The following is a 22878-nucleotide window of genomic DNA, read 5'->3' as shown; positions in this document are numbered from 1 at the left end:
GAGCCGACGTACAGCTTCCGGGTCATGTGGCCAGCATGACTAAACCACTTCTGGCGAACCAGAGCAGCGCATGGAAACACCGTTTACCTTCCCACCAGAGGGTTACCTATATATCTACTTGCACTTTGACGTGCTTTCAAACGGCTAGGTTGGCAGGAGCAGGGACCGAGCAATGGGAGCTCACCCCATCGCGGGGATTCGAACAGCCGACCTTCTGATCGGCAAGTCCTAGGCTCTGTGGTTTAACCCACAGCGCCACCTGCATCCCTTATAAGTCTTACATTAGACATGTGCTAAACTCTTAAGGGGGTCTCCAACCTGCACAATTGGAAATCTTGAGAGAAAAACGCTAGTCATTCCCAGGATCCTCCAGAAGGCACTTAGATTCTCCCGAAACAAATAAAACATAGGGAGCCTGATCCAAAAAACAAAACAAAACAGGCAGCCACTTCTAATCCCTGTAAATATAAAAATTAAATGGGGCAGAAGGCACTGGTGAGTGCTTGGGCTGTCTGAGGGTGCAATAGTGCTGATGGCTTCATATTGGGCTCTCTGACGTATAGTCAGTTGGCATTTCCTGCAACATATACTCTCATCATCATGTACAGTTGACATCTCCCCCCTGCTTCTGTATACTAAAGGCAGTTAGACTATACATGAAGGTAAGAAAAATGCTCCCAAGAAATATGAATTCCAAATAACAACCCATTGTTATATGGAGGGTAGTTTATGGGAAGAAAAATATGTGCAAGATCTTATTTTTTAGCACTAAGCACTTGCATTTAATATATATATATATATATATAGAGAGAGAGAGAGAGAACATACAAAATAATATGTTTGAGTGCAAAGTTTAGCAAACTTCACTCGAAATCAATTCCATGTTAATTAGCACTATCAGCAAGAATGTAATCCTGCTTTCCATTTTGTCAAGATGAATTTTTGCTGTAACATTAGCCAAAGCCACATTTTAACATAGATAACTCCCAGTAGGCCACTTTGTCTTGCTTATCAGAGGGATATCAGCACATATTTTTTAAAGCCATGAACACTTTCTTTTTGGTCTTGTACAAATAGAGCATTTCAGCGCAAAGCTGAAAAAGATCTGCTGCTTTGCACACATTGATTAAGACAAAACTCTGGATCGTGTGAACTGGTTTAAGTCTAGTGGCTGGTGGAGGTGGCGAAGGAGTGGGTGAATTTAAGCATGAGAATATAAGGAGCTGGAGGAACATATACACTGATCTTAGTATGATTATAAAATCAGGAACATTGCGTCTGTACTGGCTTGAATAGGAAAATAATATTGCTGTAAGGAGGAAGGTGTGTGGCAACAACCAGTTTAGAAATACTGTAATGAATCTTGGACTCATGTCGAAACTGTTTGTAGAAAGGGAACCTTGCTTGTCCTTTGGGGAGGAGGAATCCAGAACATTGCAGTGCTATCAGGTTATAAGAGGATACAAGAGAAATAAAGAGGGGATCCCTATATATAGCTGTTGGCTGAGTGTGCAGTTTCTTCTATGAACCATTCCAAATCGGACATCTAGCATGCACTCTGCCAAAAAGCGACATGTGTTCACCAAAAAGAGCAAGCAGCAATAGCAACAAATCTTGAGTTCCATTTCATAGTCTTGCAGCTCAACCATACCACTGACTCTTGGATCTGCTGCAGAAATAGAAATTTTGTAGGACCGTAGTTAGCTAACATGCTTTCAATAAATAATCTCTGACACTTTTTTTTAAAAAAAGTAGAAAAGCTTGGATTAATTGAAAGAGCCAGGAACAGTTGCCGCATGAAACAATGAGATTAATTTCCAATAAAATACAATGTTCAAAAACAGGCTATAGGGTTAAGGAAATGCTGGTGGGAGAGATTAGGACAATAAATGTCTCCTCAGCATCTTCCGGACCATAGCAAGTACATCAGAGGTTGTTTCACAGTTATCTCTACCCTTCTTGAAGACACACAACTCTCCATCCAGACAGCCAAAGACGCATTAAGAGGGACAAATTCTAGCCAGATGAAAGATAGCTCAGTTGGTAGAGCATGAGACTTCTAATCTCAGAGTCGTTGGTTCTAGCCCCACATTGGGTGAAATATTCCTACATTGCAGGGGGTTGAACTAGATGACCCTTGTGGCCCCTTCTAACTCTACAATTCTACGATTCTGACTCTTATGAAAGCTTTGTTCCCCTAGTTTATGAAGGTGACCCGGAAACTACAACTAATCCAGAATGCGGCAGCTAGACTGGTGACTGGGGGTGGCCACCAAGACCAACACCAGTCTTGAAAGACCTACATTGCCTCCCAGTACGTTTCTGAGCACAAAGTGTTGGTGCTGACTTTTAAAGCCCTAAATGGCCTCGGCCCAGTATACCTGAAGGAGTGTCTCCACCCCCATCGTTCTGCCCGGATGCTGAGGTCCAGCGCTGAGTGCCTTCTGGCAGTTCCCTCACTGCGAGAAGCAAAGCTACAGGGAACCAGGCAGAGGGCCTTCTCGGTATTGGCGCCCGCCCTGTGAAATGCCCTCCCATCAGATGTCAAAGAGATAAACAACTAACTGACATTTAGAAGACATCTGAAAGCAGCCCTGTTCAAGGAAGTTTTTAATGTGTGACAGTTTAATGTATTTTTAATCTTTGTTGGAAGCTGCCCAGAGTGGCTGGGGAAACCCTGTCAGATGGGCGGGGTACAAATAATAAATTATTATATTATTATTACATCTCTTTTGCCTTTCCTGCCCTCCAGAACTGGAAGCTGAAATAGCTTAGCTTGCTGTTGCTCTTGCAGCAATTAAAGAATATAGTCCCATGGAGCAGGACGGGCGACACAGAGAAAAAAGAGTGGCATGGGTCAGCTTCCTGCAAGCATCCCCAAAAGCTGAAAGGGCTTTTTTTCCTGATAGTCCAAGCCTAGACCTGGGAGTCATTGCATGACAGAAGATATGTGTGGGGAGATTCCTGCGAATAGAGCTGATTAAGTGTTATGACACAGGATAAAAGCCAAGGCATAGCGGCAACTCCACCCTTCTGCTGTATTATGAGAGAGGTGCTATTGGAAAGTTTCTCAGGCAACAGAAGAGGAGTACCTGATGTGATTAATGCAGGGTGTGTTGCTGGTTGTAAGGCTGCAATGCACTTATATGAACTGGCTCATTCCCACATAACATTAGTGTGATGGTGCTGCCTCTGTGGGCACTAATGGATATGGATAGAGCAGTGCATGGGGTTAAAGGCATTTAGATGTGACCAGCAATATGCGGAATGGCCATGTTCAGGTTTGTTGCACAAATCTGTTATTTGTTTGTTTCATTTATGAAACTCCCAGAACTCTACAAGGAAAACATGCGCAGAATAATTGCACACATAAAAACTACTAAAGTGATTGCATGTAGGAATGTTTGTGTGTACATGTACCCACACATACTGCTCTCTCGCTCTCTCTCGCTCTGTGTGTGTGTTGAAACAACACACATATTAAATCAATTCAAATTCACTATTACCACCAACTGGGATAAAAAGTATCTACTCAGAGGGTTTGTTGAAAGAAGAAAAACTTCAATTGGTGCCTGAAAGACAATACAGAAAGTGTCTGTATGATATACAAGGGAAGCGTGTTCCTCTTTTGCGCTGTGGGGGCATTTCTACTTGCTCGCAGCGGCTTAAACTCTTAAGGAAGTTTGTTCATGTGTGCACAAAAACGCAGTCATAAAATAATTAAGAGAAACGGCATTTATTCGCAAGGCTAAATAGAAGAAATCAAATGACAGAGATTAACATTTTCATTTAGCATTGCTCTATTTGAAAGGAATTGGCAAGAGCAGAAACCCAGAAGTGAGACTGATTTATCATTTGTGAGTTGAGTTATGGTTAATAGCTGGGAAGTAATGGTTGGAAATGCGAGCAATGGAAATTTCTCCCCTCCAAGACCGAATGCTCTTTATGTGAATGGGGCAGGGGTAATTAATTTATCAACAGTGAGGTCTATGTAGCAGTACAGCAGTGCAATAAATTATTAGAGAAAGGTATGGAAGGCCCATGCCGTGAGACACTTGAAACTAGGCAGAACAGAAGCATATGCGAACATACAGAAGGGAATAATCCTACATTGGCAGGCTGAATGGAAAGGATAACTTGCTCTTTCCATCTTTATATTCTTTTAAGATTTTATTCATGTTCCCAGTGGCGGTGCTATTCATTCACTTGCTGCTGAATAATTACTGAACTATTTTCATTCTCTTCAAGTAAGAGATGCTGATTTTGCCCTTGCCGGTTAATTTTATCTAAATTTTAAAATGTTAAATAGTTGAGTTAAAGGGCATGGATTTAGACAATGTTGATGTTCTCTCTGGCTGTTGCTGCCTAATAATACCAATATATACCTTAAAATGAATTTTGATCAAAATAAAAGAGTAAAAAGAGTTGTATGTTGGTTGTTGCTCAGAAAACAGTGGAATAAGGAGGGGACAATTTTTGGTGAATCCCTCCCTCCCACAGTCCCCACAGCCCCTAAATCTGCTCCAGAGGTGTGTTTTTTTTGGGGGGGGGTGGTTAATGCAGAGGAGATTGAGGGGAGGAGGATGCAGGGGGCTTGCATAGGGGAAGGGACATCACGAAGAATTAGGTCTCATCCTATTTTGCTGACAGAAGCATTTCTGCACAACATCAATTGATAGCATTTGCAACGATCTACTACATTTTGTTTCCTTGCAGTCAGATTCTTGAAGCATATATTACTGCAAGATCTGCATTTTTAAATATGATCTGTAATTATTGAGCTCTACAGAGCATGCCCTCCTGGTTGCTCCATTGCCTTCACCTGTACATCTTGAGGTGGTCACCAAGAAGGACTTCTCTTCTGTTTGTTCAGCCTTTAGCATCCCCACCCTCACAAGACGCCAACCATAACAACATTTCGGTGTCTGTTAAAAGAGGTGTTTTTTAAATTGAGCATTTGCTGATTTGTATCAGTCAGCTTTTAGTAGTACAGGTGTTACTCAACTAAGTCACGCACAGAAAACAAAATTGGGCGTGAATCCTAAGATAAGTTAACTTGAAGTAGGTCACTGGAAGGAAAGTTTCGTATACGCTGTTTCCAATGCCATCCTACATTTTTAAGAGACTCCCAATTTTTCAAAGAAACTTTTCGGTGGACAAAGGTAGCTACAGAAGTGGGTGAGAAACTTTCCTTCCACAAACTACTTCCATATTAACATTTCTTAAACTCCTACGTTGTTAGACATAAGGAGTTTTTGGGCCTATTTTAGGTACCTCCCACTTGTATTCTCAGAAAGCATCTTTCCCCATGTCTGATGTAATATAATAGAGTATGAAGGCTGCTGCCTGGAACTGCCTGGAATATTGTTTGGGCTTCCATTTACATAATCAATGCAGAGATCATGCATGCACACCCATACTTTGTGCTGATAATGGCGGGAGCTTTGATTGAGTTTCTGGATCCACTTATCTCACTTTCAGCTTTGAATGTCATTTTGTAGTGCTACTTCTTCACTCATAACTCATGAATAACCTTGTCACGTTGAATGAAAAAGGATCTACAGTTCTAGATGCAATATGCTCACAACATGAGAGTGACCTCTCTAAAGAGATGCAAGAAGTTTCTAGTTTTCACTACTGGTTTCAGTGAAGCTTCTTGACCTGCCCCGGGCAAGTGCAGGCATGCTTCCTAATTGGTCCGGGGAGTTGGGTGTGTATTCATTTGGCCCTCTCTAATCTGTACTCCGCTGACAACTTTATGGATGGCTTCCCATTCCCAATTTCGTGCGGGTTGGTGATGCCGATTTCCCTAGATCTGTTTGCTAACAACTCTAACAACTCTAGGTCCATAGTTCTAAAGTTGCACTTGGAGACATGGTCCTCAAGATGAGGAGGGGGTTTGCTTTTGAATCACATAGTCCTACCAGCACATTGCTGCCATGAGAGAACCTATGCTGAGTACTACCTCAACAAAGTACAGTGGTACCTCAAGTTACATACGCTTCAGGTTACATACGCTTCAGGTTACAGACTCCGCTAACCCAGAAATAGTGCTTCAGGTTAAGAACTTTGCTTCAGGATGAGAATAGAAATCGGGCTCCGGCGGCGCGGCGGCAGCAGGAGGCCCCATTCGCTAAAGTGGTGCTTCAGGTTAAGAACAGTTTCAGGTTAAGAACGGACCTCCGGAAAGAATTAAGTACTTAACCAGAGGTACTACTGTATAACAACACAGTATAGTTGTAGAGCTTGAGATTCTTGATCTCAGGGTCCCACATTGGGCAAAAGATTCCTGCATTGCACGGTGTTGGACTAGACGACCCTCACAGTCCATTCCAACACTACAGTTCTATAATTCTATGATTTGTTAGTGTTCTGTACTGATCATTGTATGGTTGTAGCACAACGTGACCCAATTATTTACTGACATACTGGAAACTAATTTGTGTAAAGCTTAAGTGAACATTGCCAGTGGTCAAATAATCAAATAATCCTTCCCCTCCATCAATTACTGTTGGAGCTGGACTTTAAAGTATGGACTGAATGCTCTTTTCTAGAGGCCACCACGCCCTGCTGGGATCACGTGACTTGATCCTTACAATGAATTCTTATTGTAAGAACATTTGTAACATTTGGTTTTTGAATGACCACTTAGAAACTTCACAAGTCTGATTAACTCTTGGGGTCATGCTCTTGGGTGGTAATTTTTAAAAAAACTAATACTTCTATCATTGCATTTGTTACCTTGCAGTTGAGTGATGGAGGCAAAGCAGCTAATGCAAACGTGGGAATAGGTGACGTTGTTCTCAGTATCGATGGGATAAGTGCCGATGGCATGACTCACCTGGAAGCACAAAACAAGATCAAGACCTGTTCAGGCAAACTGACTATGAATCTGCAAAGGTAAATGCTTTTTTTTGAAAAAAAATATGTAATAACTCTTACTTCTAAGGAAAACCCACACATTGTTCTTTTTGTATGTTGGAATGCATGTATATCAACCTTTGCCTGGTAGCACCCTTTGATGTTTTGCGATGTAATGGAGTTATGTAGCTTGAATGGGCATCATTAATTTATTATTATTATTTTACTAAAATGGTTGGGTGTATTTGTATGACCCAAACCTGTCAGATCACCCTGTAGAGAAATATCCCCTGAGCTTTTAGCTTGCTAATACAGAGCTAAAATTTCACCTAACTTAGTGATATATGTAACCTTTCTTCCTTATACTTCCTTTGAAACCTTGTATCTTGTCTTTGTTTGTATGTCCTAAAGGTAATGAACTAGTATACTCTGAACCTATAGAGAATGAACTATCGTTATCAAAACCACTACCCCTCCCCCCAAATTTAAATCTGCTTCTGTGTCCAAGTATGAGACCTGACAAAAACGTTTGATTGCATTACCTATTGCTTGTAAGTGTCAGTGTCCTCTGTGTGTGTGTTTCCATCCAGTGATTTGGTTTAGGAAGGAGCGATAGTGGTGATAGAAAACCAGAGTTTTAACTTGGAGCTCAGCCTAGGACCAGTTCTCAGTAAGGAAGCTTCAGCCTTGGAATATGAACAGTACCTAAAAAATAGAAGCCTGAGAGCATCTCCCCTCTTCATCACTGAGTTGACTATAGCTCATCCTGCACACCTGGAAATTAGGTTTTAGAGTGCATCATTCAGGCAGGGTTTATATTACAGTAATATAGCATCCGGTGCTTGTCACTGTAAACAGTTTATTTGTTCTGCAGGAGAGAGCATCCTGCAGAAATGGACCTTGAATGTGGTGGGACCTTCCTTTATGTATCAGACAACCACTATCTCTATTATCATTTAGGTGTTTGTTGAGCCTTTATAACCAGCTGGGATAGCCTTGTGGCTTCTCAGTGAAGATGGCTATCCCAGCTGGTTATCTGTTTTGGATTTGAAATTGATATTATACAGGTTGAATTATTGCTGCTTTTTATGTTGTTTTGCTTTTGTTTTTATATGTGCATATGTTTTTGCATACGACAGATTTGCAAGAACGATTTCCTCATCAGAGTTTGGGGGTGGAGAAGGAAGTGTGTGGAGCTTTAATAGGGCAATATGGGGAGTGGAATGTGGCAGCAATCCTGGTTTTTAGCCTTTATTTGGTACCTAAATTGGAAGATCCTTGGAGCTTTCCACTGAGTTATTCCGATAGTGAATGAGTTAGTGTTTCAGCTTCCATACAGGATATGAGTCACTAGTGTCTGCTACCTGACAGCTGGAGGCAAAGTCAGCTTATCACAGGATTAGGCGAGCAAAGATCAAATAAATTGTCCTTTGGTACCAGACTTGGTATCTTAGCATTGTTTAAGGGGGAATGCTGTCTTGTGGGTTCGTGCCAGTTTCCAGTCCCATATTCTCCATCTGTTTCTAATCCTCTTTGGATCCCGGAAACATTAGACAGTGTTGTCTCAGTACCAATGCCTATCACATATTTTCCTACTGCCACGGTTAGTAGCAGAAGCAACAAAAGTTTTGTGGTACCTCAAATTTTACTATGGTGCAAGGTTTTGAGTGCTGGAACCCACTTAATCAGATGAGTGAATTGCTGTTCTTTGTCAGGAACACTGCTTTGTGAATGGTCATTGAAATTCTTTTATATTCATTCAAGCCTGAATTGTCACAGTCTTCTTCAATTCATTTCCCTCTTTCCTCCACTTATTGTACATATATTTATCTACACCCATGTGCATATAAATCTGCCAGTTTAGGATTACACTTTTTGCATCTTATGAAATAGGCTGTAGTCCATGAAAGCCTGCAATATAACATTTTTTTAGTCCTTAGGGTGCCACAAGACTAATATATTTGCTGTAATAAACTAACCCCTGGAAATGGTTAGTAGAAAGGATACTTAGGGTTGCAGGATATGCTGTATCCAGATAGATGCCTGGGGGCACTGCATTTGGCCGCCATGTCTGCTGTATAGCAACAGCTGTGGAAGTCTGTAGCTCCCTTCATGTGTTATGAATGAGACCTCATGTGTTGAAGAGGAAGCTTGCCCTTGCCCTGACCTTGTCACTGAACCAATGTCCCAATGTTGACACCATGCATGTGGATGTCCCCAAATAGGAAGCGTTTAGGTGTAAAGCTCTAGGTAAACTGGGGCCCTGCATGATGCATCTCTATGCATGTAGGTTTCTGCTCTTGGTTCCATCAATGACTTTGGGGGCTCCAGACTTTGAAAGCAGGGCTGCGCACACAGCATTGTTTCCTCTTTATCATGTGTAAAGGTAAAGGGACCCCTGACCGTTAAGTCCAGTTGCGGACGATTTTGGGGTTGTGGCGCTCATCTCACTTTACTGGCCAAGGGAGCCTGCGTTTTGTCCACAGACAGCTTCCAGGTCATGTGGCCAGCATGACTAAGCTGCTTCTGGCGAACTGGAGCAGCGCATAGAAGCATCGTTTACCTTCCCGCCGGAGTGGTACCTATTTATCTACTTGCACCTTGACATGCTTTCAGACTGCTAGGTTGGCAGGAGCAGGGACTGAACAACGGGAGCTCACCCTGTCGCGGGGATTCGAACTGCCGACCTTCTGATCAACAAGTCCTAGGCTCTGTGGTTTAGACCACAGCGCCACCCGCATCATGTGCAGACCCCTTTAATAAGCATACAGTTTCAAGGCAGCTTCTGTTATGCTGTTACTAGAAAACAGGTAAATGACTGCAGCGTATGCCAGAGATTTTGGTTTATGCCGAAATAACAGCAGACAGCACTTTCATCAAAGGCGTGAATTGGTGTGAACATTCCTAAACTGCTCCCTCTGTCAGATATATTCCAGCAGTTGCCTGTTAAAATGCACAAGTTCCATCCTCTTTCTTTTTAACACTTTGAACTGTTAGAATGGTACTCTAAGAGTGAAGGGGGATGTTGACAATGTTTTCAGCAGCTGCTGCAGCTACTGGTACTATCTTTATTAGCATCAAGAGTGTACCATGTTTTGAACAGAACACAGCAATGACATAATCCCAATCCTGAAGCCTTCTCACATCAGGTTGATAAGATAAGAGTGGAACTGAAAAATCAGGGATGCAGTGAAGTAGGAAACTGGCACAGGGAGTGTTTTTGTGAACGCTTTCTGCTAAATAATTTGCTTTGTTTATGGTTTAGTTTGTTCTCATCATCAGGCACATGAAATCTATTTAAGGTTGTGAGCATGTCTATAACCATCTTTCACAGCACCCTAACTTCCCCAATGGCTTTGTAGGATTATTACTATTATTTTGCTCCCTGGTATTTGATTTTTTTTCTTTTTCAGTTGAAGTACAGACTTGTTTCCCATGAGAACGGATGGAAACCAGATGCAATTTTTTGGACAGACTTCAACTCCAAGTCATTTAACACACACTTGGATAAATTATTTTATAAGCTACTGAAAATAAATGTATTAAACGGTACATCTATTTCCAGTTGAGTTGAATGGGGATGATATTTTACAACTTTTCTTCTGGAGAGACCTGTAATAGAAAGTATATAGAGTGCTGCAGTTATATAAGTCACTCCCCACCCCCCTTTCCATGCACCCATCTCTTTCTTGTACGTAATGTGAAACAGAATGCCAATTGAAAGCTTCTTTTAAAAAACAAACATTTTGGTACTGGAGAAATTTGAGGAAAGCAATAGTAGTCATGGGGAAAGGGTTACGCAGACCCACCAACCACAGTTCAAACTATTTCCCTTCTCTCCCCAACTCCCACTGAAAATTTGGTTGTCTTTATAAACAAAAAAGAGCATCAGGGTTCCATTACACTAATTTGTGTGGAATGTACTTGGCATCTTTTGTTTTAGCGTTAATTTGGAGAAGAGCCTATAGGGGAGCTTCTCACCATAGTGATCCTTCTCATATTTCCTATAGCAATCCTCCTTATGTTTTTTTCCCTTTCCTTACAAACCATAGTCTCAATATTAAGCACAATTACGTGCATGCGATCCTAAGTACCTGGTTATTCCAGTCTTCATCAATCATCTTTGAGAATTCCTGGAGAACTGGCGAAGTCCCGGCAGACTGGAGGAGGGCAAATGTTGTCCCTATTTTCAAAAAGGGGAAAAGAGAGGACCCAAATAATTACCGCCCAGTCAGTCTGACATCAATACCAGGGAAGATTCTGGAGCAGATCATTAAGCAAACAGTCTGTGAGCACCTAGAAAGGAATGCTGTGATCACCAATAGTCAGCATGGATTTCTGAAAAATAAGTCATGTCAGACTAACCTGATCTCGTTTTTTGACAGAATTACAAGCCTGGTAGATGAAGGGAACGCAGTGGATGTAGCCTACCTTGATTTCAGCAAGGCATTTGACAAGGTGCCTCATGATATTATTGTAAAGAAGCTGGTAAAATGCGGTCTTGACTATGCTACCACTCAGTGGATTTGTAACTGGCTGACTGACCGAACCCAAAGGGTGCTCATGAATGGTTCCTCTTCATCCTGGAGAAGAGTGACTAGTGGGGTGCCACAGGGTTCTGTCTTGGGCCCGGTCTTATTCAACATCTTTATCAACGACTTGGATAATGGACTCAAGGGCATCCTGATCAAATTTGCAGATGACACCAAATTGGGAGGGGTGGCTAACACCCCAGAGGACAGGATCACACTTCAAAATGACCTTGACAGATTAGAGAACTGGGCCAAAACAAACAAGATGAATTTTAACAGGGAGAAATGTAAAGTATTGCACTTGGGCAAAAAAAATGAGAGGCACAAATACAAGATGGGGGACACCTGGCTTGAGAGCAGTACATGTGAAAAGGATCTAGGAATCTTGGTTGACCACAAACTTGACATGAGCCAACAGTGTGACGCGGCAGCTAAAAAAGCCAATGCAATTTTGGGCTGCATCAATAGGAGTATAGCATCTAGATCAAGGGAAGTAATAGTGCCACTGTATTCTGCTCTGGTCAGACCTCACCTGGAGTACTGTGTCCAGTTCTGGGCACCACAGTTCAAGAAGGACATTGACAAACTGGAACGTGTCCAGAGGAGGGCAACCAAAATGGTCAAAGGCCTGGAAACGATGCCTTATGAGGAACGGCTAAGAGAGCTGGGCATGTTTAGCCTGGAGAAGAGGAGGTTAAGGGGTGATATGATAGCCATGTTCAAATATATAAAAGGATGTCACATAGAGGAGGGAGAAAGGTTGTTTTCTGCTGCTCCAGAGAAGCGGACACGGAGCAATGGATCCAAACTACAAGAAAGAAGATTCCACCTAAACATTAGGAAGAACTTCCTGACAGTAAGAGCTGTTCGACAGTGGAATTTGCTGCCAAGGAGTGTGGTGGAGTCTCCTTCTTTGGAGGTCTTTAAGCAGAGGCTTGACAACCATATGTCAGGAGTGCTCTGATGGTGTTTCCTGCTTGGCAGGGGGTTGGACTCGATGGCCCTTGTGGTCTCTTCCAACTCTATGATTCTATGATTCTATGATTCTATTTCTTCTGTGTAAACCGTATAGTATGCCTGCTCCACTAAAAATATTAATATAAACTGTGCATAGGGTGGGGACAAACATGTATGTATTTGGGGGAATGAAGCTATTGGAGATGTAACTATGATGATGATGATGTCTAGCTTTGTGTCTCTTCCATGTTATCAAGAAGGGGGGCGGGAGAGTGTTCTCAGAAAGGTAATCTTTAAAAGAAGCTAAGAGTGGGAGGAGCTACACTGATAAGATTGCGGCTGACATTTTTTGTCATTTCCATTTATTAACTGCTAAATGGCTATTCATAAACTACCCCCTTCCCAAAAGTTCAAGAGATGCTCAAACACTTTCAGGGGAAATTAGAAGGGTGAATCAATGACCTCTTATTTAAAGGACAAATTCCTCTTGTTTTCTCCTCTACACTTCGTTTTCTGCTTTCGGAGAGGAGCTGTTCCTCTTCATTACATTTAGGACTTCTGTTTTCTGCTTCTTCTTTCCAGCTTCATTAACTTAAAAGATATCAGTAAAATGATATGTAGTATTCGCTGTACGTTTCTCCCACTTCTTTCTTAATGAATTCCTGCATCTACTCAAACTGTAGACCGCAACAACATGAACTATCTGTAGGAGACTGTGTGCCAATAAAAGTTATGGCATGTTAAAAAGAATGGTATTGTGAAGTTTCACTTCTGCAGAAGGGTTGTAATTTAACACAATGGTTTTTCGTTGTGGCTGATTCTATGACACTAGGATCATGTTGGGCCTTGACATATATGTGTTTGGAGGGTGTACCCCAGAATACAGTCAACAGTCATGCAAAGGAATTTTTGCTATCTAAAATGCAGATAGTAGCAATTGCCCAGTTTAAATTTCTTGACTTGCCAGATGAAGGGATGCTTTAATCCTACATTTGGAAGCAAGCCTCCTTGATGTCACTCGCTTTGAAGTACTTAGGCTCATGATATGATAAGTTGCTAGAGTTCCTAGTAGTTGATCTCTTTTGCCTTAAATAGTCTATAAAGTTAATAGCTTAGGGTTTTGATTCTGGTTTTGGTTCAGAAATAGGATTTATTTACGTCAGAACTCGTTGAGTTATTTTTCTATTTTTATTCTGCCTGATTTGGTTTAAAATGCTAGTTGCACGATGAGCACAGTATTAACTAACTGGCTATTTCCTCCTCTCTCTTTTTTTTTTAGTGCCAGTGAGTACATTGGCAGGTACTACATTTCCCTTGAGGGGCTGGCAAAAGTTGATGTGAATTAGTTTCCCAGATGAATGCAATTTTGTGGAATTTGCTATACTTCGGAATTCCTAAAACTTTAAATAAACACAAGGGGCAGAATTCTTGATTCCAGCTATGTTTAACCCTCGGCAGACAGCACTTTGCCCTGTGCTCACAGTTTTAAAAACCTCAAAGCATCCTGCAAGTAAAATGAATTTGACACAGCTAAGCCCCGTAGTGAAGTTCAAAAGCAATCATGTTGGATAGAGATGGAATGCTGAAAGCTGGAAGGGAGGTGAAAAAGTCAGCTATTTTGACAGGATATGCAAAACTATCAGGTGGAAGCAATGTGGAATTCATCATAACAGAATGGTAATAACATTTCACAGCAGTCTTGTAAGGCACTTGCCAACATGTTGTAAAAGCTGTTGTGCCTTTGCATTTATAAACTTTATCTGTAACAAAGATTAGCCTATTTTGCAATATCCAAAATACAGGGTTGTAGCCAGCTAAGTTTTACTCAGGCTAGAGCCATTGAAATTAATGGCTCAAAGTTAGCCCTGGCTATCAATTTCAGTGAGTTTACTCCAAGCAGAACTAACACTTGTTTTGAAACCATGGCTCTCCTTTGTTAGTACAGTCCCCTAATCCTAATTCCCAGCTCTTCCAAACCTTTTTTTTATATTTGTGGATTTCCCATAAAAACCTTTGAAATGAGAACTTTCTGCATCCCAGACAACACCCAAGATACTTTGTATTTTTTGTGATTGCCATTGAGCCATCCAGTTACTGCCCAATGATTAACTTGCTAAGTGCACCAAATGACAGCACAAAGCATTCTTATTTCTGAAATGCCAAATGGCTTCCCCCTTCAAAAAACAAACAAACCTCTCAATATGTAACATCCTTGTTAAGTCCCATAGAAGTGAAACTGCTGACCCATGACAGCAATGTTCCAATTCTCTTTCACAGGCAGGCAAGACTACTTCCTATTATGAAGCGAAAGCATCTCTTCTCAAGTTAGCTGTGGAATGCAGGATTAGCCATTCCAAAGCGACTCTGTTCCCGTATTTAGCCACCAGACTTGCAGCAATGACGTAAAGACTTGATTCACCTGACATCCTAATACAGTAGCTGCCTTTATTTCCTTGATGATTGACGTTCAGTCATCTGGAATGCAATTTTCAAAAGAGCCATAGCAGCTGAAGGGGTGTGTGTATCGCTGGTCTAGCCTGTTCCCTTCCTTCCTCTTCTCCCCCACCCCCATTTTACACTGTCCTTCATTGTGGAACTTCATGTGCTTGAAGGCTTATGTTAAGAGTTTCAGATGTTGCACAGTGCTGTAATTCTAGTTTACTTCATCTCCTCCCCTAACAAATGCATAACAGAAATCCAAGATTTGGGATGGGGGTCGGGGAGACACCCGAGCTGAGTAATTTGTAAAAACTGAAATAGCAAAAATTATACCAGCTGTGTAAATATGTCCCCCAAATCTACTTAACTTGCAGGAAAAAAACCTGGCACATACTGCAATGCACACACAGGTGTCTGCACACATCTCTTTCCCAGGTGGTGTCGTTGATCTTCTGGTGCAATGGATGCCTCCTCAGAGTTTTGGCCTTCAAAATAGCTGAGGAACTGTATAAACTGTATACTTATTTCATATGCTCTGTACAGCTTTTTTTGTGGGAGGGAATGCTTTGCACATACATAATGATCCTAATGTTACTCCACCCAGATTACAGATCAGGTCCACACCTCAGTAACAGCAACGGTACTGCAGGATTGGGTGTTCTCAGGGCATTCAATGGGCCTCTGCATAGCTATCTACAATGGTGAAACCATCTTTTAAAAGAAAAACTATTTGTTACTACAACCTAATTGCTACAACCTGCTGAAATATATTGTACTATGTCGAAGTGATTTAGTTAAGGTAAAGTCTGTGCTAGAATGTACATGCCTCTTTGTACAGACTAATTGGTGAGGTTGGCATTCATTAGTTACCGCTCCTCCCTCTTGCCTGGCAAGCTCTGTCGTTCTTACCTCAGGGAACTGGAATTCTTACTGGATTACATTCTAAAGGTGAGCTTTTGTCATCAGGCTTTTGATAAAAGGCTGCTTTTTGAAATTAGTTACTAAAGATAAAAGTCTGAGGTAAACGTCTTGCAAAACCACTTCTGAAGCTCTCCAAAATGTGCAGTGCTACATGTGGTCTTTGTGCCACAAGTTTTAAAATGGAATGTTGTGATATTTTCTTAACTTGTAACCAGTAATTGGGATGCCTTGGACAACATAGCCTGGTTCACATGTAATGCTGAACCATGGTTTGTTTAGCTTAGCAGTGGTTGGTGTTTTTTTTAACCTACTCTGGACAATTAACTATAGTTTATTTATGTCTAGTCAACCAGAGTATGAAACAATGGTTTGAAGCTGACTTACAAATTTTGGCTTGTGATAACCATGTTTTCTAGTTACATAGAATAACCATAGTTTCTAGAACTCACTGTTCACGGGTTTTTGTTTTGTTTTGTTTTGTTGCACACTGGCTCAGAAACTTGCATAACTACAGAGGTGTGAGGTAAGAGTATCTTAGAAAATGAAATCAACATTGGGTGAAACAAACCACCATTATTTTGCTCTCTGTGAAACTGAGCCTGCTTTCTTCCAACAAACCATGGTTTAAAAAGCAAATTAGCATTGCATTCAAATGTAGCCCACGTGTATTAATTTTTTGTGTTACCGCTTGTCCTTTTTTGTTTTTTTAAGCCACTTTGAGGTTTTATTACAATCAAGTGGAACACACACACAGAGTTAAATAACAACACTGATACCTCTTCCATGGTGAATCATTAAAAATGTGTTGTCATCACAGAAAACTAAAATTTACTATAGCATAGACAAGGATCTTTTTACTGGTTACTCTCCATGTTCCCAAAGTCTTGGGTTGGCCATATCTTCAATCTTGTCTTAAAGAATTTACAGAAAACCACACCTTTCTTCACATGTTTTAACCTTACTTTGTCCAGATACACTAGTTAAGTGATGTTTACTTACTTGTTCAGTCTGTTGCAGACAGATAGATATCCCCCCCCCCCCCCCGGACTGGATTGTATAGAAATCACCTGTGAGGAGGAGCAAGAGTTTATAAATCACCCAGAGGTTTTATTTTGCACTTAAGCTGTATACAAATTTTGTTAAATTAATTTTAAGAATGGCACAGTTTAAACATTTTTAGTGCCTCAGTCCTAAAAGCACACAGTCCAAATTAGACCTTTTGCTGTCACTCGAGAAAATTCTCTTCACTCCTTCAGCCAAACTCCATGTGCTTCTTCTACTAGGTTACATTTCCAGCAATCTGGAGGCCTGCATGTGCAGCTTTTATTACTAACTATGGGTGGAAAGATTTTGTGAGCATGTTTGGGAAGGGAAGGAAGCCTGCTTACAGTGGATCACATTGTGTAGACAGCAATAGAATAGCAGTAGTGTGTGCAAATGTGTTAAATCATACCAGGTCTGCTCCCCATTCTCTCCACCCCTTTGCTCCCACTTGGGAAAGATGAGTCAGACGGTCTACCTAATGCATAGTTCCTTTAGCACAGCATTCAGCCAGCGTTGGGATTTGCCAAACAGAATTTAGAACGTGGCACTATTGTCCTTGTACATTTATTTTAAGCTCTGCCTGTTGGGATAGGGAGAAGATGACAAAGGGAAACAATGCCAGTTTGGCCAGCATTTATCTTAGCTTCTTAAAATAATACAAATGCTTTGGGTGGTGGCGTGATCCCTGGTGACATTTAGTCTTGTTGGTACTCTTTTCTTAAAAATAGCTGCTTAGTACCATGCAAAACACTGCCCTTAAGCTGAAGGCTCATTGTCAAGCTGTAAAATAATATACTGTGATCCTAATGAAATATTTTTCTTTTAGTTGATGATTGCATTGAATACACACTTGAATACATACTTGCTTCAGAATACACAGTTTCCAGTAGAAGCTCATACCCTCCAACATTACTCTGATGAAAATTGGGGGGGGGTGTCTTTTTGTGTGGCGCTGCCACTTGAGTCAGCAGCATTGCAGTGAGTGCCAGCGCTGACTGCAGGCCCCAGCTCATCTTCCTTCCCAAGCTCAGCAGCAGCAGCACTGGAGGGGGGGGAATGAAACATTCCAGGATCAAATCAGAAGTTGCAATGACTTCTGTAATTCCGGAATGTCCCAGAAAAATTGGAACACTTGAAGGATACGTAAACCCTTACACCATTTTTTATTTTGGTGTGAGTGTAACAGCGGTAGTCTAGATTTTTCCTGTGACCCAATCCAAGATGGGGTTCTAGTGTGGGAAATACAGCCTAGAAGATTTTAGGAAATTTCACAAGCTTAAGAGCAATTTATTGATGGAGTAGCTGCTAAGATGGTGGAGTCAGAAATGACAAGTGCCGTGGGAACCCTCAGCATTTCTTGTTTTTATCTGTACACTGTCAGGGGGAGAAAGTGTTATATTATTATTAATAATAGTATAACAACAACAATAGGTTCATGCCCTGATGGTTCAGATTCACCAAATTTGGAAACACAAAAGGGAACATTTCTGGTATGAGTGAGGAAAACTGAAGTTGCTCCACACATACAAAGTCAAATACTTATGGGTGTAGGCTACAGTACAGTGGTACCTCAGGTTACATACGCTTCAGGTTACAGACTCCGCTAACCCAGAAATAGTGCTTCAGGTTAAAAACTTTGCTTCAGAATGAGAACAGAAATCATGCTCCGGCGGTGCAGCAGCAGCAGGAGGCCCCATTAGCTTAAGTAGTGCTTCAGGTTAAGAACAGTTTCAGGTTAAGTACGGACCTCCGGAATGAATTAAGCACTTAACCCGAGGTACCACTGTACCTGGGTCTCATTTGAATGGGGAGAAAGTGGATTAACAGCTAAATGTGCTGCATTGTGAACAAGCTCTTTATTTCAAACTGCACACAATTCCCAGCCCAGTTTAAAAATACTTACTAGGGAATAAGCTCAACTGAATGAGATTTAACTTCTGAGTAAGCATGTATAGAACTGTGGTGTCTGAGTGTGTTCATTTTTAAGGAGAGCCATACAGTAGTTGCAGGTCCAGTGTATAAGTGCACAGTAGCTGGCAGGGATAATAAAGGAAGGTATGACGGAGGCATCTTCAGATAGGTTTCCTCATGCTTTCTGCCTCAGGGAATGTGCTGGCACATTTCCATGGACTTGGTAACATAACCTTTACGAGAGACATGCTAACTAGGCTAGGAACATGTCTGAAAATGGAAGGGAATTAGTTGCAGTCAAAAGAACTATCATGCCCCTGAAAATGTGAGAGCACTTCTCAAATTCAGATGTTTGTAATCCATATTTTCGTTGTTCGGCTTAGCGGTGCAAGTAGCACTTAGATATTCAGTCATTGCATAGTCTGGATGGTGTAATACCCCACAGAAATTTCCAAGTGGGTTGGAGGTGTTAATATATCTAGCAAACTTCGTACCAAGAAAATATTTCCTGAATGACCCACCGGAAGCAACTTTTGCTACATAGACTTCAAATTATAACACAAAAGCTCCATCGGGGTTTAATCTCTGGCCATTTGTCAAATCTCTTAGTAGTTTCTTTGGCTTTGTGTTAGGGATGGCTACATCCCAGGAACATCTGCAAAAACCACAGGTTCCACACCTCCACTTTAAGCACCAAGGTCCTGTTCAGGATCTGAGCTATCAGTCTGATCTGTAAGAAACTCTAGGAAGCCAGGGATCGGAGGGAGAGAGAAATAAGGTATCCTAGCTTGGATATGGGAATGTGAAACATAATTTTACTGATCCTCCCCTTTTTCCTGCAATCAAAGCAGTTAGGAAACGGGTGGATAAAAAAGTGCAAAAAACCCGACACACCACCTATGAAATTGCACAAGTATTTGCTTCTAGTATTCTAAAGTTTGGGAGAGAAATAGCGCTTCACACCCAAAATACTAAATCCTAATAGGTATGATGATGTCTGATTGAAGTACAGTGGTACCTCGGGTTACACACGCTCCAGGTTACATACGCTTCAGGTTACAGACTCCGCTAACCCGGAAATAGTACCTTGGGTTAAGAACTTTGCTTCAGGATGAGAACAGAAATCGTGTGGCAGCCGCGCAGCAGCAGCGGGAAGCCCCGTTAGCTAAAGTGGTGGTTCAGGTTAAGAACAGTTTCAGGTTAAGAACGGACCTCCGGAACGAATTAAGTACGTAACCAGAGGTACCACTGTACTCTGCATTGGGACCTGGCTATCCAGCTGGCAATGTTTAAAACTCTAAAAGACTTAGACCCCAAATATCTGACATAGCCTTCCCTAGAGACCCCACTTCCTCAGATGTTAAGATTAGCAGAGGGTACCCTCATGGCAGTTCCACCGCCTCCTAAAGTACAGGGAATGGGGGCCCAGGAGAGGGCATTCTCTGTGGCACCCCTAAATTGTGTAGCTTTTCTCCTCTGCATCTCCATTACACAGTGTTTATTGCACTCTGAAGACACACTTCTTTGTGCTGGCCTTTTGATACTTAAGGTTTTTGCAGGACTTTCCTCTATATATTGTCTGAGTTTTGCTTCGTTACTGTTTTCTTTGATATTGTTTATTTGGCTTGTTGGTAACTTGTAACACAGAGCAACTCGAGGCAACTTGAAACATACTTAATATTATAATGCTTTTGTGTTTTTAACATTCACACAAATGCAAACAATTCATAAAATATATATAAAGCAACACCTTCCCCACCCAGAACAACTGCAGGACATTTTGGCAGCAAATGGACAGCAAAAACTGATTAAATTGTTGAAATCCACTCTGGTATTTTATTATGAAGGTCAGAGAAGAAACCCTTTAAATAAATAAATAACCTTCAAGAAGTTAGGGAATTCTCAAGTTCTAGACTGTCTGGACTTGAAAAAATGGTTTGTTTGTTTTTCCAGCCCTTCCCTCAGGGGAATTGTTTCATTCCATCACATCTTGCGTTCTGCTGTACTAACTGGCTACTTTGCAAGCACAAGTTTCATTCCCTAGTTGTGTTAAAACACTGGTGATTTGAACCATAGCTATAGGTGCATTGAAGGAGGAAGCCATGTTGGTTTCCTGGGCATAAGCCCCTGGGTGAGCAGAGGGTTCACTAGAGAATTCACGTGGGGCATTTGAATTAAGCTGCTGGATTTCTTTCCCATAGCTGGGAATCTGCTCTTCTTGACAGCAGCAGAATTAATGTGCGAAAGCTATCGAAAGTTGGATGATGGATCTTTTGTTTTCAAAAGAATGTGTGTCCTGACCGAGCTGAAATAGTACTCCCCACACTTGTTTCCTAATTCAACTGCAGCTAACACAGCAGTTTTGGGCCCTCTGCTATATACAAGCTGTAAGTATTGTCTGTCACTTGCTGGCAAAAGGATCTGTGCTCAACAACTTTGCTCCAAGGGGTCATTGAAAAGGCCATGATGTACTGCCAGTGAAGAAGGAGTTCAACTTACTCAGAGCAGCTCTTAAGGACCATGGCATTCAAATTTTAAGTTCTCGAATAACCTCCTAAACACTCAGTTCCGGGGTACCTAGGGTGCCTATTTTCATTATGACATCATAGCAGACCAGCCAGTTCTTCAAGTGATGGACAGGCAGAGCTTGGGGGCTGGGGAGGAGACGCCAAGACTGATGAGGTCAGAGGGACGATAAGAGAAATGGAGGCACTTCAGGGAGGAGGCCTGGTACTGATGCATTCCCTTTTGCTGGTAATATCCACTTCTAAGCATTCATCATGGGTTTACCAGGCAGCATCTTGAATTACTACTACTAAGGCTTCATTTCACTCTTCTTTCTGTTTTCACTAAAGAGCTGTTGACCGCACCTGAACCATATAACCACTGATTACAGGTTTTCTGTTGCTAACTTGCAGGCATCCCTTACAGCAGAATGTGGCATTCTGCCATGGAAAAGCACTCTTTAAACAGATTTCAAATAGCCGCTTTTCCTTCCAGCATTATCCAAGTAAGCAAGCATTTACAGCAGGCATAGGCAAACTCGGCCCTCCAGATGTTTTGGGACTACAACTCCCATCATCCCTAGCTAACAGCACCAGTGGTCAGGGATGGTGGGAGTTGTATTCCCAAAACATCTGGAGGGCCGAGTTTGCTTATGCCTGATTTACAGTGACACTTCGTATAGTACTTGGAATCCCATCAAAATACATCGCAGTAGCCCTAATAATGAAAATAAAGATGCTTGGTGTTTAACATTTGCAAACTACATTGGCCTACCTTATGCAAGACTATTTTCCTAGACAGTTATCTCTTCCGTGAAGGAATAGCACACATACGCCATAGCATTTGGTGCAGCTCAACGTTGTCTTTTACAGTGTATACATGCAGTAGAGTACACAGCAGCAGGTACGTTTTGCTTGATTGTTTAAGACAGTTCTGTATTGCTCTATTTGCATTTCTAAGTGTTATGCATAAAAACAATGCTCAGAAAATGGAGCAAAACAGTAAAAAAAAGAGAAGATCATAAAACCAAAGAGCCAGTGTGGTGTAGTGGTTAAGAGCGGTAGACTCGTAATCTGGTGAACCAGGTTCGCTTCCCCGCTCCTCCACTTGCAGCTGCTGGGTGACCTTGGGCCAGTCACACTTCTTTGAAGTCTCTCAGCCCCACTCACCTCACAGAGTGTTTGTTGTGGGGGAGGAAGGGAAAGGAGAATGTTAGCCGCTTTGAGACTCCTTCAAGGAGTGATAAAGTGGGACATCAAATCCAAACACCACCACCACCACGTCGTCGTCGTCGTCGTCTTCTTCTTCTTCTTCTTCTTCTTCTTCTTCTTCTTCTTCTTCCACTGCCTTTAAAAGACTGCTGAAACAGAAAGTCTTAGTCATGCACCTGAAGTTCTGCAAGGAGTGTGCCTGTCAATCTCAGTTGGGAGGGAGTTCCACAGGCTTGGTTCCACTATCCTGAACATAGTTAAAGCCAGCTGTAACAATGATAGTGAACAGTTTGAATGTTTTCTAGAAGCTTTGTATGGTCGCAATCATTGTCAGGCATTAGAGCATGGGAATTGACAGCAGTGCTTGGGAAATAGTGCTTGGTATTGGAAAAGAATATGAACTGAGCAGATTGCAAGCGTACTTTCCAGAATTTTAAGAAAACGAGGCAAGTAAAGCTGTTATAAATTCCAGATAAAACAACTCTAAAATTTTTTTT

General features: G+C 41.6%; 1 protein-coding gene across 6 annotated transcripts in view; it reads left to right on the top strand.

Annotated features, from left to right (window-relative positions):
* Positions 1-22878, top strand: part of PDLIM5 (PDZ and LIM domain 5) — a 127010-nt gene that overhangs the window by 30635 nt on the left and 73497 nt on the right. For all 6 annotated transcript variants that reach the window (XM_081020757.1, XM_081020760.1, XM_081020761.1 and 3 more), the window contains exon 3: positions 6749-6900. In XM_081020757.1, the coding sequence (XP_080876883.1) occupies positions 6749-6900 (152 nt within the window). The remainder of the gene's footprint in view (positions 1-6748; positions 6901-22878) is intronic.

Source organism: Podarcis pityusensis (genome assembly GCF_964106645.2).
Source record: "Podarcis pityusensis genome assembly, chromosome: 9".
NCBI classification, from domain to species: Eukaryota; Metazoa; Chordata; class Lepidosauria; order Squamata; family Lacertidae; genus Podarcis; species Podarcis pityusensis.
Note: the sequence above shows the minus strand (reverse complement) of the source record. Positions and strands in the feature narration are given on the sequence as shown.